Source organism: Podarcis cretensis (genome assembly GCF_951804945.1).
Source record: "Podarcis cretensis genome assembly, chromosome: 12".
NCBI lineage: Eukaryota > Metazoa > Chordata > Lepidosauria > Squamata > Lacertidae > Podarcis > Podarcis cretensis.
In genome coordinates, this window is record NC_137181.1 from 7300360 (window position 1) to 7319149 (window position 18790).

The following is an 18790-nucleotide window of genomic DNA, read 5'->3' on the forward strand; positions in this document are numbered from 1 at the left end:
TGATTTCTTTCCGCAGGGCCTGTAAGACAGAGCTGTTCCGCTTGGAGCCAATTTGATTTCCTTCCTTCCCTCCCTCCCTCCCTCTCTTTTTTCTTTTTTCTTTTCCATCTCCTCCTGCGATGAGGCTACATTTTAATATTTTAATGTTCCATTATTTTAATGTTGTATTTTATTTTTGTTTTTAAGTTGTAATCATTCATCTTGTTTTTATTATTGCTTGTAAGCTGCTCTGAGCCCGGCCTTGGCTGGGGAGGGCGGGGTATAAATATAATTATTATATTATTATTATTATTATTATTATTATTATTATTATTATTATTATTAATTTATCTGCACTTGCTAGTCTAACAGTGCCCACTGGATAGTTTCTGCACAGGCATCAATGAAGTCCTTTTCTTTCCAAGGCCCTCCATAACATCAGTGTGCACCTCCAACACAGCCAGCCCCCCTCTTCTGTCTAGCAACCTGGTCCACAAGTTATGCCACTGGTAGTGATGGCTGTGGTACAAATGAGGCCAAGGGCACACTGGAGAGAAAATGAGCACCACACTCTCCTGTGGGAAAAATTATGCCTACATCTGGATGGATCACAGTCTTATGCAGAGTAAAAAATAATAGGCCATCTTAAAAAACAAAATCATAAAGAGTAGGGTGCTGACAGATGCATTGTGTTATAGCAAGGGTGGCTAATGCACGCCCAGAGGCTCCACCCAGCCTCCAAGAGATTTTCTGTGGTCCCCTACTCCAATCTGTCTTATTGTTACAGTGGTGCCTCGCAAGACGAAAAGAATCCGTTCCGCGAGTCTCTTCGTCTTGCGGTTTTTTCGTCTTGCGAAGCAAGCCCATCCGCGGATTAGCGCTATTAGCGGCTTAGGGGCTTAGCGGCTCAGCTGATAAGCGGCTTAGAAAAAGGGGGGGGAAGGAAAAAACCCCCGCAGGAACTCGCAAGACATTTTCGTCTTGCAAAGCAAGCCCATAGGAAATTCGTTTGGTGAAGCACCTCCAAAACGGAAAACCTTTTCGTCTAGCGGGTTTTCCGTCTTGCGAGGCATTCGTCTTGTGGGGCACCACTGTATTATTACTGCTCCTATGGGTCCCCTGTCATGATGCCCTAAGGTTTGTTGTAGCCCCTTAAGGATGTGCCCCTAGTCCATTTTGTCATTTAAAACACACACACACACACACAACCCCTGACCCTTCCAACAGGTCCCATGCACTTATTCTATGATGCCAAAAGGTTTATGACCCCAAGATACCCCAAGGTTTGTCTTCAACAGTTAAAAATAAAATGACCACACACCCCTCTACACTTTGGCCCGCAAGAGGACTGACCATGGGCCAATGAAGCTCTTGGCCTGAAAATGGTTAGCCACTCATGTTAGAGAGTAAAGTCAATCTACGTAGTCAACTTTATCATGAAAATGTCCTGTTTTACTATGATTTAAGCTTAGAAAATTTGATCCATTATTTAAACATTTAAAATTTAATAAGGAAGCACACTTCTAATATTCCTATATTATCCTAGGTTTAACAAATGAGTATTTTCCAATGTGCAGCCCACATTCTCCCAAATGTAGCAACACAATATGACCAAACTCAGTATAATGTTACAAAATGGAAACATAGTAAAAGCACATAAAAGGGGGTTTCTTTGAGTTGCAGAATACCTAGATCTAATACAAATTATGATATTATCTCATAGATTTCAAGGAAGTATGCAATGGCTTACCATCCTTTGCCGATTTTGTAACCAGCAACCCACAGTCAATAACTCGCACATCTGCATATGGCCTACTGGCAGTATCAGTTTTCAGATTTTCTATTTGTTCTATTACTTCAAAACCAGAAATAACCAATCCAAAGACAACATGTACACTGCAGAAACAGAAGATGCAAAAAAGTGCACTGGTTTATATGCCAGCAGTAATTGCTTGGAGTGACTTCATGCAACAAATGTTATCCTTAACACAGAAAATTCATTTAAAAAGAGGTTGTGTTAAGAAAGCTTTAAAAGTATTGGCAAAATCCAGAGCCAATATGCTATGCCCTGTTACATGTTTTATGTCAGACACATATGGAGTCACACATTACACACTTAGGTTGTTTTTAAGGTTAAGTAAATTGGGCTTTTTAAAAAGCAGTTTTTGCCTATCCTGTTCAATTTCTTTATGTGTTCCTACAGCAACCAATATGTATCTCATGTGCATATCATAAAGAGAATAGGAGAGGCATTATTGCCCTTTTACTTTTAGAAGAACAACTCTAAATGATCTTATATGATACAAGGATAAAAAGCGGGGTGGAAGAACAGAACCACCATGTATAATTTACAGAATGCACTGAACTTTGGGACTGAGCAGAGATTTGAGCCTTCCTGGTTTAAAAGTGCATGTCCAAGAGAAATTTCCCATTGATTTGGCCCAAATGGCCCTAAACTGCAAGAATACAAATATCTGTATCTTACCCATCAAGATGAGGAGCAGGCTTTGTAGTTCTGCTTAACATCAACATAAGATGATTTTTTGTGTGTGTGTGGAAAAAATCAGTTGTTCAGATGAGGAGGTAAAAAGGCAGAGTGGCACATAAAACAAAAAAGGAAGGAAAAAAACAGGGCCAAGTTAATAATTTTTGCATACAATGCTTAAGATTCATATGAAATTCAGGAAATGGAATATATTTCAATAATTACTATTACTACAGCATAAAGCCACACTTCAGTTATTCCTCCAGTTCAGGCGATATGCATGCAGACAGAGCACATACATGAATAACTCAGTTTCACTGTGGCTGATATTGGGCAAATAATTGTACATGTGCACAAATTTCATCTATTGCAACAAGATTCATACTGCTCTACTGAACAGCATTGCCATCTGGTTTTTACCAATAACACTAAAATGCGGCAATAATAATTTAGGTGCTTGTATCAACACCGTATGCTACACAAAATTTTAATTATTAGACAAAAAAGGGGATAAAAATCAGTTGCTGCAAAACAAATTGGTTTCCCGCTATTCTTCTGGGTCTGCAAATGAGATTCAAACCTTTTCACTAGAGACTGGTCTACAGCCACTATTCTAGAAAAGTATCGGTAAAATTTATAGACGGTCAAGTAACACCAAAGGCTAGCACTGAAATCTTGTTGACATCTAATCACAACTAAGTCCCATTGAATTCAATGGGGCTTCCATCCAGGTAAGTTTGCGTAAGACTGCAGCCTTAGCTGAGACTCTTAATTTATTGAACTCCAAGTCCTGTTTCTGTCTACTCCTACAATGGCTTGTATTTTAAAGAGATTAAAAAATAATAATCAGGAGGTAAATGCTATATTTGAAATTTCGTTCCTCTAAACACCGTACCGGTCACTACTAAACCCTTTCAAGTCATACATTCCAACAGTTCCCATCTGTCAACGGCTCAAGAAGAGGATGATACAACAGATTTCAGGGGAAAAGTTATAACCCAAGTATAGCACACACCCCTTCTGCATACCACGCAGAGAATTTTGGTCACAAAAAGCAAGAACCACCACTGAGTTCATTATTTTGATTAAGAGTCCTCCTCCTAAGTCCTCTTAACTTACATTCCAGTCTTCAAGATAATCAAATATTCCTGTTGAAAGTTTCCTATAAACCAGCAAGTTCATTATCAGGGTCCACTGTTCTTGGCTGGCTTTGGTAACCAAGTCAAAAAGCAATGCTTGTTTGAGTGCCTTGCCTGAACAGCAGCCAAAGGAGCCCCCTGCCTCCCTACGGGAAAGAGAGGTTCGGAGCTTGCCCATCTGGTCTCTGTTTGACCAGGGTGCTCAAGGCACTATTACCAAGTAGCAGCCAAGGACTCTTCCCATTTGTTCTGGATTAAGAAAGGGTGGCAGACTTACTGGCCTGGCCCTGCACTGTGGGAGGTGTGGCAAGACTGCTGTACAGCAATACTGGGACCCTCAGTGGCCAGACAGCAGTGGTATACAACATAGTGAGCAGAAATGTGGAAGGACAGAAAGTTTTGCACCGCACAAACCTAAACGTGGGAAACCTGTGATTTGCTATACGTCCTGAAAGACGTCTAGCTATCCCTGAGCATCACACCTGAGGCAAATGCTTACCTTTCAGAGAACTATCCGGAACAGTGAATATTAAGCAGGTGGTTAAGTGTTCCTGACACCAAAGAACACTGAAAAACTAGTGGAGCACAATGCGCTACCAAGTATTACCTTGCTGGTACTTGGGCTTTGGGCATCCAGTTATGATTACTGTTGTTCCAACTATGTTGGTAATGCACAGCCAACATCCCACCAAGATTATGTATGTATGAACCGCCCTTCAGTAAAAGGGATGACCATTTTGATAACCTGATTCTTTACAGAGCTCACATGGTGCAGTATGTGATATACAGGAACTTGAATTACAAGTTCAAGTTTTACTGCATCAATGGATGCACTGGGTAGCTACTGGCAAGTCACTCAGTCTCGGTTCCCTTATCAATAAAATGGAACCAATCTAGCAGAGCTGCTGCAAGGATGAATAATGCACACTGTGAAACAATCCACATTCTATGAATTAAAACAGAAGTTTAAGACAAGTCTGATTACAATTCATAAAATAGTTACCAGAAACTACAGTCCAAACACCACCAGCTTTCAAATGGAAGTCTGATAATTAACTATTAAGGGTTTGAATATTTCACCATAAAATAGTATTTCTTATCTAAATGCTTAAGGGATTTTAGAATATTTTCACTACACGGATATTATTAACATTTTCAGGAAGGTATTGAGGAAGGCAGAAGTGCTCTGACCAACAATTTGAATAATTTTTATTTGTTTATTTATCCCCCTCCCCGTGCTTTAAATATTCTGCTAAACTTGAAACTTTGTATTTGCATGCTGTTAAATAAGATGGCAGGTGCCTATAAATACAATGTTTTAACCAATGTTCCTTCTTTCCTCCCTCTGGAAGTCCATTATAGAATTGCAGTTTAAGAACACAAGCTGGTGACATACCCATTCTACACATTTTCAAAGGTGTAAGCATAATTTCATCCTAGTGAAAAGCATTGCATAGAGAATGTTGCTTGCTCCTCTTCCCCCCCAAAAGCAAAGCAACTAGCTTTCTACAAGTAATTAATATATTTTGATATTCTACCACAAAATAACACCTTGGGGTTTTCCCCCCCAAGCCGAGAGAATGAATACTTATTTAGGGGTTAAAATAGTGTTGTCATATAGACCAAACTGCTCTGCTCAAAACAGGTACTTCCCCCCAAGAAGAACTTCAATACCACAAGATTTAATGCACATATGATCAGAAAAGGACAAGAAAGACAGAAAAAAAAGAGAAGAGAAAGAACACAGCCTTAGAGGAATGAGACATTACCTTTGGAGCGCACGATGTAACACTGTTTCTGTAAATTTTACACAAAAATGGCAAGAAATAAATTGTAGTACAATTCCAGACAAAATTGAGTCTATGTTTAATACAAATTTAAAATATTTTTCAAGTGAATGCAGTTTACAAAGTGTATGCAAAACCAAGAAAACTTTAAAAAGAAGGGCTCTAAATTTTCTTCATGTTCATATTTAGAAGGTTAAAGTAAGTTGAGAGTTATACCAGTAAAGATATGTCCTGCATATGTACTGAAGTGTCACTACAAACAACGCACTCTATTAAACCTTTGCCTAGAAAAGAACTTTTTACTGAAAATTTTCAAGAGTATGCAACTGCACATGTGTAGAATCCAGTGTAAGTGATTCTGGCATCTGAGGATGAATTTGTATTGTACAGGATATTATGGGTTGTATCCAATGCAAGTCAGACTCCAAGTAGACCCACTGAAATTAATATACATGACTACTTTAGGTCTACTAAATTTAAGTTAGCTGCAACCCTATACCCCTGTTATAAGAGACCATTGAAAGGAAGATAAGCTAATGAAGAACGTTAAAAACACAGAAGTCCATACTTTCTTGAGTAACTATGGACACTCATTTTAAAGTATTTTTCACCTCACAGAAACTCTAGCAGTACAGAAAACATTAAAGGCAGTAAAGCTTTAACATACAAAAAAGCCAATCATATGAAAGAGACAGCATTCCCTAAACTTAACATAGTCAGAAGTGATGGGTCAGAAAAACAGTAACGAATGATCCAGTTTTAAAAACTTTTGTGCCAGGATATAAAATGAACCATGTGGTGATATTGCAGTTTCAATACTTTTGCACTGGAGGTGTTACTGTTATTCTTTCAATATGTCAAAGATTATCAGCAAGCATTTTTGAAGAGATCGTTTATCATTCATATTTATTTAAAATAATTTATATACCGCTTAATTGTAAAAACTTCTAAGCGGTTTACCTGAAATACAATTCACTAAGACTTACAGGGCTGGAAGTCCTTGTTAACGACTTCCTGTGAATAAGCAGTGTTGTGAACCAGCACTCATTGATTCTTTGGGGTGGGGAGAATGAGAGCTGGTCTGCATGTAATGCTAAGCCAAGGCTTGTGGTTTGTTCTTCTGGTCTCCAGTCGAGGCAGAGCAAAACAAAACAGGAGTGATTCAGAAGTATGTACTAGCAGACTGCTTATTCACAGAAAGGTATTAAGCCACAAACCATGGTTTATTGTGATGTGTGTATCGGCCCATGTGTGACACCAAACACACTGGGTCAGTATTATTTGAATTTACTCATTACAGCAATTCAGCTGTGTTATTCATATTTAAGTTGAGCTGAACAGAACTGTTTAGATGTTAAGAAACAGTTTAAGTAAGTAGGAATCAATCATTTCTTAATGGTGTGAAAAATATTGTAGGAGAGCTACACTAAAAGACCTTGTACCATGAAATTAACTGCTCCAAGAAATGCACTACTGTACATACACAGAAACCTTCATCACCAGGTACACCAGCCATAAAATCCATTGCTTTAGGTTTCTCTTAGTAGAATGCCACGGTCCACAAATGAAAGCACAAAGTAGAAAAGTCACAAGGTTGAACACCCCCTAGCCTCCGCTCCCGAAACACAATCCCTGTCTACCATAGCTCTAGCATCTAAAAATTTTACCTCCCCACCCTCCAGCTATGTTTTAGAAAAAGCTGTAGAACTGTTCCAAATACTTGCAGCTGTTCATAAACTAAGCTTCAGCAGATTTAACTGCATGCCAGTTGCATGTTTGAACAAACACTGAATTCTTAAAACAGTGTTTAAAGGCCAAATATTTACTTATTTTTGTGTGTGTGCATGCACAAGCGGTAAGGAAAAATGTGCATTCACATACTCATGCTATAATCTATTTTAGGTATCCCCTGAGCTTGTGTGCACCCAGCTGAATATTCTAACACCCTCCACCACCTCCCTTTTAACAGCAGATCTTCCTCTAGGGCATATCACAAAACGTCTTTTGGAACTCAACTCAATTCCAGAACTGCAAGGTACTGTGGAACCTGGACAATATGGCTTAAAAGCTGTACTTCCTGGCCTGATTGAAAACATTGTAGCTCAGTATACAACACTTAAACACATCCTTATGAGACTAGTAACTCGTGAAAATATTTACAAAACATTGGGCCAGGATCCTAACAGCTCATAGTGTAAACAGCAAACCTTCCACTCATAGGGGCAGCTTGCTTATTTTTTGTTCCAACTACAGTCCTTCATTCTGTGTTCCTGATCTTCAGCAAGAGATTTTCGAGGGGTGTTTCCACAAAGCACTGTAAAACCCCCCTTTTGTATGCAGGAGTTCCACACATGCTCCTTTAATTCTCATAAAACATATCTTTACTGTATTTAAAAAACCAAAGCCACAAAATCTGTGGGGCTCCTGGTATAAAAAGTAGTTTTGTTAATAGCCTAAGACTGATCACTTAGTAGGGCTGTGCACTGGTCACAAGAGTCAACTTTTTATCCATGGCTTTGGGAAGCAGCCTGATCTGTTCTGGAGGTCTGTTACCCCAAGGCCATTGGAATGCCCTACGAAAATATTTCAGTTTTTAAAAACTAGACTTGTTAGTCAACAATATCCTCCAACCTGTCCAATTCTCCTCTTGACTTCAGAGTGTTAACCTATTCAGCTTGGTTTCTCTCTCTCTCTCTCTGTCTCTCTCTCTGTCTCTCTCTCTCACACACACACACTCTCTCTCTCTCTCTCTCTCTCTCACACACACACACACACACGAGAGGGGGGGCACTGTTTTAAAACTGCAGGATTTGGGGGCACTCAAAGTTTACACAGCAACTCAAGAATTAGGGATCTCTGATCCAACTTGAGACATCTTGTTAAGGCCTCAATATAACTCAGGTGTTTTAAAACCTTACCTGAATCATCCCTATTCATCTCATAATTCAATAACTACACAGAGTCAATGCACAATCTAGTGCGTGCTGAAAGTCAGCCTGGATCCATCTACATAGTCCTTTCAGGCTGCAAAGCAGGGGTGTTAATTCTTTGGGCACAGAGGAGAGGTGTGAACACATGAAGATATTTCAGAGTGTTTCCTAGAAGCTTCCTAGATTTCCAAAAAGCGTGATTTTTTTTTAAAAAAACAGAATTTAAAAGAGAGAGATTTCTGGTGCGTGTGCACGCGCACACACAAAAATACTGTTTGGGGAGTTCATTGGAGGTAGCTACTTAGAGGGAAGCACCTAAAAATAATGTTCGCATACTGCGCTTAAAAGGTAAAGGTACCCCTGACCGTTAGGTCCAGTCGCGGACAACTCTGGAGTTGGCGGTCATCTTGCTCTATAGGCCGAGGAAGCCGGCCTTTGTCCTCAGTTTTTCTGGGTTATGTGGCCAGCATGACTAAGCCGCTTCTGGCCAACCAGAGCAGCGCACGGAAACGCTGTTTACCTTCCCGTCGGAAGCACTTTGACATGTTTTTGAATTGCTAGGTGGGCAGGAGGCTGGGACTGAACAATGGGAGCTCACCCCGTCACGGGGATTCGAACTGCCGACCTTCTGATCGGCAAGCCCTAGGCTCTGTGGTTTAGCCCACAGCGCCACCCGCATCACCTCTAAACTATAATCATTTGCATCCATGAAGGCTAGGAGCTTCAGCTGCAATTCTGGGCACATGGAACTCAAGACGTACAGGAGCTGTTGTCGCTCTATGCTGTCTCTCTGCTCAGAGCAACACTGCTGACCCTGATGCAGCAGGCTTCTTGGGAAATCCTCTCTGTACCTCATCTGCACCAACTACTTGCTCTTTCCCTGTGGATGCAATGTGTTCAACACCAGAGCACTCAACTCCTGATTTTGAAGTTAACAGCTTTCAATAGCTGCACAGAGGTAATACAGAGGTCACTCTGCTCCCCTTGTGCCAGAGCTGCATCCATCTTTTTTAAACTCATAGAGCCTAAGCCACTCAACCCTTTCCAGTTCAAATATCAATAATGTGAAAGGAGCCCCCAGAAAAGATGGCAAATGATTACAGTCCTAGAAATATGACAGCTACTGGGACCAGTTTCTATATGTATGAACCTGAGAAGCGTGTCTACATAAAATTAAATTTTCCCTGAACTCATGGATTAAAGTAAAATATAAACCTATTTATTAACAGCATTTTACAGAATTAAGACAATTTAAACTCTGGAGTTGGCTGTTATTAAAAGCTGGTCTATAAGATCCAACTCCTAATAGTTTGCCTATTAATCAAACAATCCTGCAGGTAATATGAAAGAAACTTTAGAGCCCATTGGTAGCTTCTTGATCAATGTACTATCAGTTGTTATTTCTCTAGTTCAGATAAGCGTAAAAATGGAAAAAGTGTGAGCAAGAGAGAAGGTAGCAAGGATAGTGAACAAACTGCTTGTGCTCATGACTAAATATACAATTAATCCAAGTCTTAAGTTTCAAGAGAAGCCATCTTTCTGCCAAACTAGATAAACAGAATTCGCAACAAACCTACATCTCTTTGCCCAATGAAGTATGAAGGAAATCCATTTCCAATTCTTCTGGTTATATTCAATTTCCATTTTTCAGACTTTTTTTTAAAAAAGGAAACAACCTAAATATGCCTCTTATCTGAACTTCATGAAGGCAGAGATATCTTGAAACAAGAAGAGTCTAGTCCTGGACAAGATACGCCTTTAACTCGGCTGTGAAGTGCCATTCATTCTTACCCAACAAGAAAGATGGCAAAGTTTATAAAGTTCTGAATAGCGCAACCTGGATTGCAATTCTTCTAAAGCACTTCTGAAAACACACCAGCTTGAAAACAAAACAAAAAACCCAGATCCTCCTAAACACAAGTCTACAGTGAATAAAACTTGCGTTTTTTAAAATGTTAATATAAAATAATGGAAGGTATTTTTAATACTGAAAGGGGCACATTGAAAACAGAATGACTGGGAAGTCACTTCAGCTTAAGAGCTGTGCGGTACAATATTTTTATGAATCAGGGATGAAGTTTTGTTGATGAAAACTTGTGAAGTACATTACTTTGCCGTTCAGTTTATCTGTCCAAACTTAAAGCGATTTAAGATGTGCAGGATAACCCATTTGAAATGTCTGTACTATGTTATGATATCGGAAGCTTTTATGACAGACCTAAAGTACTGTCAAAAGAAAAAATCCCTTCGAAAATTTATTTTACGTTTTGCAATTAGCTCTGTTCAATAAGATGCTTTGTTTTGTCTTCTCTTCCCTTTTATTGTTATCTTCAGAATGCAATAAAATGATTGCAAAAACTGTCATCAAGATGATCAGTCAGCTGGTATACATGGATATTGTATTGAGTAGTCTGCTTTGGATGTTTCTCCCTATGCATTCAGGGAATCCATGGAAGGGAGCAGGACCCTCTGGTCCCATGCCCAGTATGAACATTCCTGCTTCCTCTGCTCCTGATATATAGAATCATCTAATCCAACTCCCCTCTATGGGTGTCAAACAAAGGTCTCTAAAAGAGCCTCTATCTAGCTGTACATGTACAGACTCCCCCTTTAGACCTTTGGCAAATGAGAGAATGGAGGGATACTTCTGATACGGGCTTTTTAACAGTTCTGAGCTGAACTAGGACAAAATTTGTCACAGAAGTGGATTTAAAAGATAATTTACTTGAATTATTTCAAAAAAATACTATTTTTATGCTACAGAAATGCCAAATTCAATTATTCTAGAAAAAAAAACCTAAAAAAGAATTGTTTTCTGTAATTTGTGAGATGGATGAGTTTTTGACTGCCCTTTGCTTTTTTCTGCAACAAATACTTTTGATGGTTGGTTTTAGCAATACCATCTTTCTCATGAACAGCGCTTCTTCATTTAAGAAAACTCAGCTCTCACTTTACATCTACTTACATGAAAAACTGGGAACCATTGGTATGTTTCCCTCTGTTTGCCATCGACAAAAGGAATGCTCTATCATGTTTCAGAATAAAGTTTTCATCTGTTTCAAGAAAGAAGAAAAGACAGGCTAGTTAGCTTCTCTGGGCTGAATGAAGTACTTCAAAAAAGATCAGCAGCTTAACAAGGAGGAATTCTCCAGCTGTTCACCAGGGAAATTCGAAAACTACATAGTAAGAGCAGATACAGGTTGTACAATCAACAAATTTGTTAAATAATACTTAGTTTTGATGTTAGTCATAACAGCTTTACAATTAAAAAAACAAACAAATAGATTTTATCAAGCTGCCTTCGACTTTTAGCCTGCACATTGGTCCATTCAGTCTAGGTCTGTTTGCTCTAACAGGAAACAGATCTCTTGCAAATACTGGTATCTTGGACATGCAAACTATGCACACTATCACCAAACTATACCTGGATTGTTCAGTCCAACTCTATTGACTATGGAGAAGGGGGTTGGGAAATACCATAGGGTGGCTTTCCACAATTTAAGAAATTCAATGGGCAGTTAATGCCCCCTTTCCTTTGTGAAATAAGAAAACATATTTGGCTGACTCTTAAGTATAGCCCTCTTCCATTCCAGGACTTAAAATGATGATAGCCCCCCTGGAGTACTAATAAATTAGCAATATATTAGCAACAGAGTAAGAATAGTGCTGGGTGGTAGTAATTCAGACCATTAATGACCAGCATATTAAAAGGCTGAAGTGCATAATTACAGTGAGGGTTGGATACTTTTGTTTATAAAACCTGCCTTGAGTGCAATACTGACTATCTACAGAGAAAACAACACCCAAAACATATTATCTCTCAAAACCCACTTCAATACAGTTTTTCCACCAACTGCAAAAGCATATGAAAATAATTTCCACAAAACAGAAGAGAAAGCCCTGTGCCCTCCTTTCAAGCTTTGGTCTGAGTACGTCGTTAGGAGTGAAACGTTAATCTGATGAAGGGTATAGAGGAGCCGAGCAAAACTAATTTTATTGAGATAATCCCTTTCATATACACACAAAAGTATAATTATGGCTGAACTGCTAAACAGCAAAGCTGCAGATACACAGTACCATAACATTTGTACTTACCCATCATAAAATCTTAGAGAAAAAGAACCAAAAACCTTTAGAATAAGGATTTGTCGATGCACTACTATTAAAGACCAGTATCTGTGGCCACCTAATTATATTTAAGCATCCTTAGAGTATAGCTTTGGTAAGCATGTTTTGATTTGGTGCATATTCCAACCAACCACTTTCATCACAAGTTTGCAACCAATATTACAACCAGAACCATCCAGTTTCTGTTTAAGAATCAATGACTAATAATAGGAAGCTCTTGGAAACAGTTCATTCACAGGTTTAGTAAAGAACAAACATAAATGTATTGCTCCTATGAAAAACAGCTACATGCTGAAAAATATTTTGAGAATTCAATATACATACAAACCTTGAAAGGGTGGGGGATAGGGGAAGGGGAAATGTTTCAAGACAAGTATTTCGAATCCCAATTATTTCTTTTGCCAAGGAGAAGACCACCTTAGAGTCTCTCAAACTATATTTAGGTTTTTCTCCAAACTATAGTTACCCAGCCACAAATTCATTATCAGTGGTCCAAATGTTTATTAGGAAGGGGGCAGGGGAACAGTTTGAATTTGTGTTGAGCATTTGTCTCTTACCTTTTCATTTTGCAAAAGACCACATTCTCTATAAACAAAAGAATATGTTGACAGTTTTAGGCAGGAAGATAGGAGTTGTCATGAATCAAGTTGCCTAGCCTCCATGCTGAAGTCATGTTTAACCACTACATTAGCCGCAATAAGTTTTGACAGTTAATGCTAACATTACAATATATTCATTTACAAGTCATGCACATAGATAGTATCCATGCAACGTTACTTTCATGCAAAGGTGATCTAAGTAGACCTTCTCATTAAATGCATCATGAATAAAAACTCTCAAAACTGAAGCAAGAGATCAAGAATAATTAGACCTTACCTTTAAAATATCCTCCATAAACAGATTCACCTCCTTTTCCATTACCTAGTTATTTAAAAAGTATGCATTAAACCATGTCAAATTGGAAATATTCACATGGTTAGTATAGTGATAGGTCTGTGTACAGGTATAATTCTGAACTCTTGATGTGCAAAAGATTAAATAGGACCAGCTTAATTAAATGCGGATCATCCAACCTCATGGTAAAGCTCAATTACAGAAAGCTTACAGCTAAACTGACTGTCCAAAACAAAGCTAACATACAAGGATGGAAAGTTGCCCCAACACTTTGTTCAGAACCATGTATTTCACAGCTTGCTGTTGCAGGGGAACCTCCATCCAGATGTTGCCCAATTATACCCCTGACCACTTGCCATGCTGACTGAGACTGATGGAGTCTAACACCTGAAGGGCCACAGGTTCTCCACCCCTGCCCTAAATTCATTTGACACCAAGCAAACTCTCAGCAGTGGTGGATTCAGGTCAGAACAGAAGAGCAGCCAAGTGTGCTAACTGGCATGAGCCTACAGTTTTGAGGGGAAGTACTACAAGTCTCCCTGGAAGAGGCAAAGGGGGAACCTTTGTAAATATTATTGAAATGGGGCCTATATTTTCCATCTGGCATGGGTGGACTTGACATTTACTTTCCAAGTAAGCCTAAAGGGCAGGATAAAGGTAGGCATTTTGAAGCAGGGGTGAAGAAACCCACAGCAACCAAAGCGCAGTTTAATGAACAGAGCAGTAGTGGACATTCACACTCCAATTCTGAACATATTATTCTAAGTGCCACTTAAGGTCACTTCGCCTAACAAGATTTCTTCACATCTCACTTGTGTGAACTTTCTGTGAGATGGCACATATGATTACTGCACGTATGTAATCCAATAAATCTACACTCAGCAGATTATGCACAACCATATGAATATTTCTGGTGACATTTTAAATTAAAGAAATTGTCTTGTCAGTCAAAACACATCTGTGCCCAAATTCTAATCTGAACTTCTTCATGCATGAAGAATGCTACATGATAACATTCAGGAGCAATAAAGTTCTTACACCTGTGACTTCCATGAAGGAATTTTATCATGTCTGGGCATAGATGACTGACATGCCAATGTTTTAAATTTCAGATAAATGCAACAGCCCTGTTTAGGGAAGCTTTCAATGTTGGATGGATTACTGTATTTTAGTATTTTGTTGGAAGCTGCCCAGAGAGGCTGGGGAAGCCCAGCCAGATGGGTGGGGTATAAATAAATTATTATTATTATTATTATTATTATTATTATTATTATTATCATCATCATCATCATCATCGTCGTTGTTGTTGTTGTTGTTGTTATTAACAATTAGCATCTCATCTTACTATTATATTGCTTTGAAGATGGATTAATTTTATTTCTTTAATTTGTATACCACTCTTCCTCCCAAAGGAGCCCATTGCAGCAAACACTTCAGTAGTAAAACTTCCAATAAAACAAAAACAAAAAACCTAATTCTAAAAAAAACCACAAGGCAAATTTCCTCACTACTTGTGTGGGGCAGGGTAGGTGGGGGGGATCATAATCTCTCTCAGACTCTACCTTCACTGAAGTCTCCTCCTTGTATCATGAAGTTTTTAACCACACGGTGGAATGTGGAGCCTTTGTAGCAGAGCTTTTTCCCAGTTGTTTTTCCAATTCCTTTTTCCCCTGCAGGGAGGAAACATATATGAGCTACTATCTTAAAAATTCCCAAAGTAAGAATCTTGTTCTAAAGTTGAACAGAAATACAGAGCCAAGCATTAACACACTGCAAAATAACCGGGTTTACAGATAAAAGGAACACTGGCACTTTTCTACTATATACACCAAGATATTTAGAGATCTGCCAATTCTTCTTCCACTCTTCCCTCAAGCTTTAACACTGCAAATGAGATGTGGCCAACTTCTAGGCTTTTAATGATCACATCAGCATTTTCTTCTTCTATCACTTGGCAGATGTTGTTTCCCTCCAGGGTTGTTTTCAGAAAGATTAGGAGAGTTTAAATAGGATTTAATCTCCTGGGCTCAAGAGAGATATCACATTCGCATTACCACAACAACTCCCATTTGGCCGATCTCTGGGTTTTCAGTGCAAGGAGTAGTAGACAGTAAAAAGGGGCAACAAAACATGCAAAGAAGCCTCCTGTCAAATGCACCTCTGTCAGCAATTGTGGGCACTGGAATGAAGAAGCCACAAGTTACCTGAACATAGTAACAATTATTCAATGATGGAAATTATTCAATTATGGAAGAAAAGATTACCTGTACATAGGCAGAGAAAGTTTTTGCAAGTCCTTGGACACACATCAGAAAAAAGTTGAAATATGATACGACCAACTGTAATAAGAATAAATATATAGTTACTTTGCAATTTTGTAATACCCAGGATAAAATAGTCACATTTCCTCAGTGATTGTACTTCCATATATTCTTGCTAGAGATAAACAAAACACAATACAAGTTTACTGTAATTATTTAAAAGGTAATTACTTGGAAAGTTTAAATGTACTGGCAAAAACAGAAGACTGATTGGACACCTATTCTGTCTCTCTGTCAGGAATAGCCGGGGTGTGTGTGTCTGTGTGGAATGTACAACCAGAGTAATGATGTGCTTGATTACCATTTTTATTTTCCACAGGTGATCAAGGAAGCCTGATTCTTATACAGGGCTAATATTGATCCAAGTTATTATCTGTTATCCTTTAGTACACAACAGGCTTAGGCAGTGGAGGGAAAAGCACCTACTACAAAGTCATCTTCACTTCCTTTAGAACTCACTAATATATAGGTTGCCTTCAAGCACCCTTGGTACTTTAGTACTTATCAGCAAAGCAACTTTTTCATTTGCGCAATACCTGAAGCTTGAAAAAATGCAAATGTAAGTGCTTCAGCGAATGCTAATAACAGTAGGTTATTAACAGCACAGCCTGCTATAGCCTTCGTGTGTCCTGCGAGTTAGGGCACAATAAGAATGAGTAGGATTCGTGACCTAGGACCTGCCTTTATTGGCTCCTCCATAACCTCCCCTCCCTGCCAGTAAGCATAATGGCATTAAAAGGGGAAAGACACTTATGACTTCTCATACTGCTACTCTGCAGTGGAGCTTTGGATAAACCTGTGAAGAGTGGGATGATTCTGTGTTGCTGTCCCCTACGGCAGGCATTAGCTTACACTCATTCTACTCTTCTATCTCTTCCCAGTTGTGCAGATTCCTGGCAGCAAGGAGAGGAGGGTTAAAGGATTTTCACAAGGGGCAGGAAGGCAGGCTTACAGCTTCAAACATTCACCTATGTGGAAGTGAAATCCCCCCCCCCCATGATTTGAGTAACATCATGGGCATTTTCAACTGGAGAAAGCAAGTGGAAAAAATACCATACTATCTCAGGTGTATAGTAAAGGTAGGGTTTTTTAAAAATCTGAATTATAGACCTATCAAGTGTATATTAAAAAGGTAAGTTGTTCACAAAAAAGACCTCCACGTGAAGAGAAAAGTAAAGCTTAGTCCTTCCTGATGCAGAGGTAACTTCTTTAAAGTTGCAACACTTCAGACTGCAAGACTGAATATTCTCCACACCAAGAACAAATGACAAACAAAATCCACTCATACAGAAAACACACGTCAGGGACAAGGTATTTTGCCACATTTTTTTTCATCTGACGCTTGTGCGAACTAAGCCTGGGTGTTGCCCATCTCATATTATTCTTCCCCACCAACGAAGATCAGGAAATTTCCACTCAGCAATATTTTATTCCTCAGTAAGGTAAAGGTAAAGGTACCCCTGCCCATATGGGCCAGTCTTGACAGACTCTGGGGTTGTGCGCCCATCTCACTTAAGAGGCCAGGGGCCAGCGCTGTCCGGAGACACTTCCGGGTCACGTGGTCAGCGTGACATCGCTGCTCTGGTGAGCCAGAGTCGCACACGGAAACGCCGTTTACCTTCCCGCTGGTAAGCGGTCCCTATTTATCTACTTGCACCCGGAGGTGCTTTCGAACTGCTAGGTTGGCAGGCGCTGGGACCGAGCAGCGGGAGCGCACCCCGCCGCAGGGATTCGAACCGCCGACCTTTCGATCGGCAAGTCCTAGGCGCTGAGGCTTTAACCCACAGCGCCACCTGCGTCCCTTATATTCCTCAGTACTATGCACCAAATACAGACAAGTCTTTCTCACTACTTGGAAAAAAATTCACACCACTACTTTTAAATTACTGACCGTATAGTCTTAGAAATACTTTGAACATTAAAGTAAATGTGAGGGTAGGTGGCCGAGTATGTAGTATATCAACTATACTACATTATTGATTTTAGAGAGGCCCTTCTTTATAACTTAACTTGAAACAAGTGTCCTTTACTTTTTTTAAAAAAAGTAAAGATTTAATACATGTTCTAATCAGTTCATGTGGCATACTTTTAGAACAGACTCAGAACAGTACAGTGGTGCCCCGCAAGACGAAAAACTCGCTAGACGAAAGGGTTTTCTGTTTTGGAGGTGCTTCGCAAAACGAATTTCCTATGGGCTTGCTTTGCAAGACGAAAATGTCTTGCGAGTTCCTGCGGGTTTTTTTTTCCTCCCCCCCCTTTCTAAGCCGCTAAGCCGCTTATCAGCTGATCCGCTAAGCCGCTTATCAGCTGATCCGCTAAGCCGCTAAACAGCTGATCCGCTAAGCCGCTAAACAGCTGATCCGCTAAGCCCCTAAGCCGCTAATAGCGCTAATCCGTTAATGGGCTTGCTTCGCAAGATGAAAAAAACCACAAGACGAAGAGACTCGCGGAACGGATTATTTTCGTCTTGCGAGGCACCACTGTATTCTGTAGAATGACTATGAAGCACATGAGGGTCTTTAAGAAAACCCTGATCACCTAATTGCTTCTACAACTCCGAAATATGAATCCCTGTACACTCTGCCACGTCCCTCAGCTGCTATTATACTAGGCACCCACACGAAGTCTGAGAACACACAATTTAGAAGTAGCCTTTTATATCTTTTAATTTTCTTACAATGACATGCAGATGGCATGAGGTACTAAGACCACTAGGACTACTCCTAAAGGTTCTAATTTAGCACTATGGTAATTAGAACATCTTAAAAAGGTAAAGGGACCCCTGACCATTAGGTCCAGTCGTGACCAAATCTGGGGTTGCGGCACTCATCTCGCTTTATTGGCCGAGGGAGCCGGCATACAGCTTCCGGGTCATGTGGCGAGCATGACTAAGCCACTTCTGGTGAACCAGAGCAGCGCATGGAAACGCCATTTACCTTCCCGCCAAAGCGGAACCTATTTATCTACTTGCACTTTGACGTGCTTTCGAATTGCTAGGTTGGCAGGAGCAGCGACCAAGCAATGGGAGCTCACCCCGTCGCAGGGATTCGAACAGCCAACCTTTTGATCGGCAAGTCCTAGGCTCTGTGGTTTAACCCACAGCACCACCCGCTGCGTACATGCCAAT

At 39.8% G+C, this 18790-nt stretch overlaps 1 protein-coding gene across 4 annotated transcripts in view; it reads right to left on the reverse strand.

Annotated features, from left to right (window-relative positions):
* Positions 1 to 18790, reverse strand: part of NKTR (natural killer cell triggering receptor) — a 38119-nt gene that overhangs the window by 15303 nt on the left and 4026 nt on the right. For 2 of the 4 annotated variants that reach the window (XM_079996380.1, XM_079996379.1), the window contains exons 3-8: positions 15607 to 15681; positions 14905 to 15012; positions 13325 to 13369; positions 11286 to 11373; positions 2465 to 2494; positions 1730 to 1875 (exon numbers count right to left, since the gene is read on the reverse strand). In XM_079996380.1, coding sequence (XP_079852506.1) covers positions 1730 to 1875; positions 2465 to 2494; positions 11286 to 11373; positions 13325 to 13369; positions 14905 to 15012; positions 15607 to 15681 — 492 coding nt within the window. Of the gene's footprint in view, positions 1 to 1729; positions 1876 to 2464; positions 2495 to 11285; positions 11374 to 13005; positions 13034 to 13324; positions 13370 to 14904; positions 15013 to 15606; positions 15785 to 18790 lie in introns of those variants that run through there. The other 2 variants (XM_079996378.1, XM_079996381.1) reach the window with 2 other exon arrangements.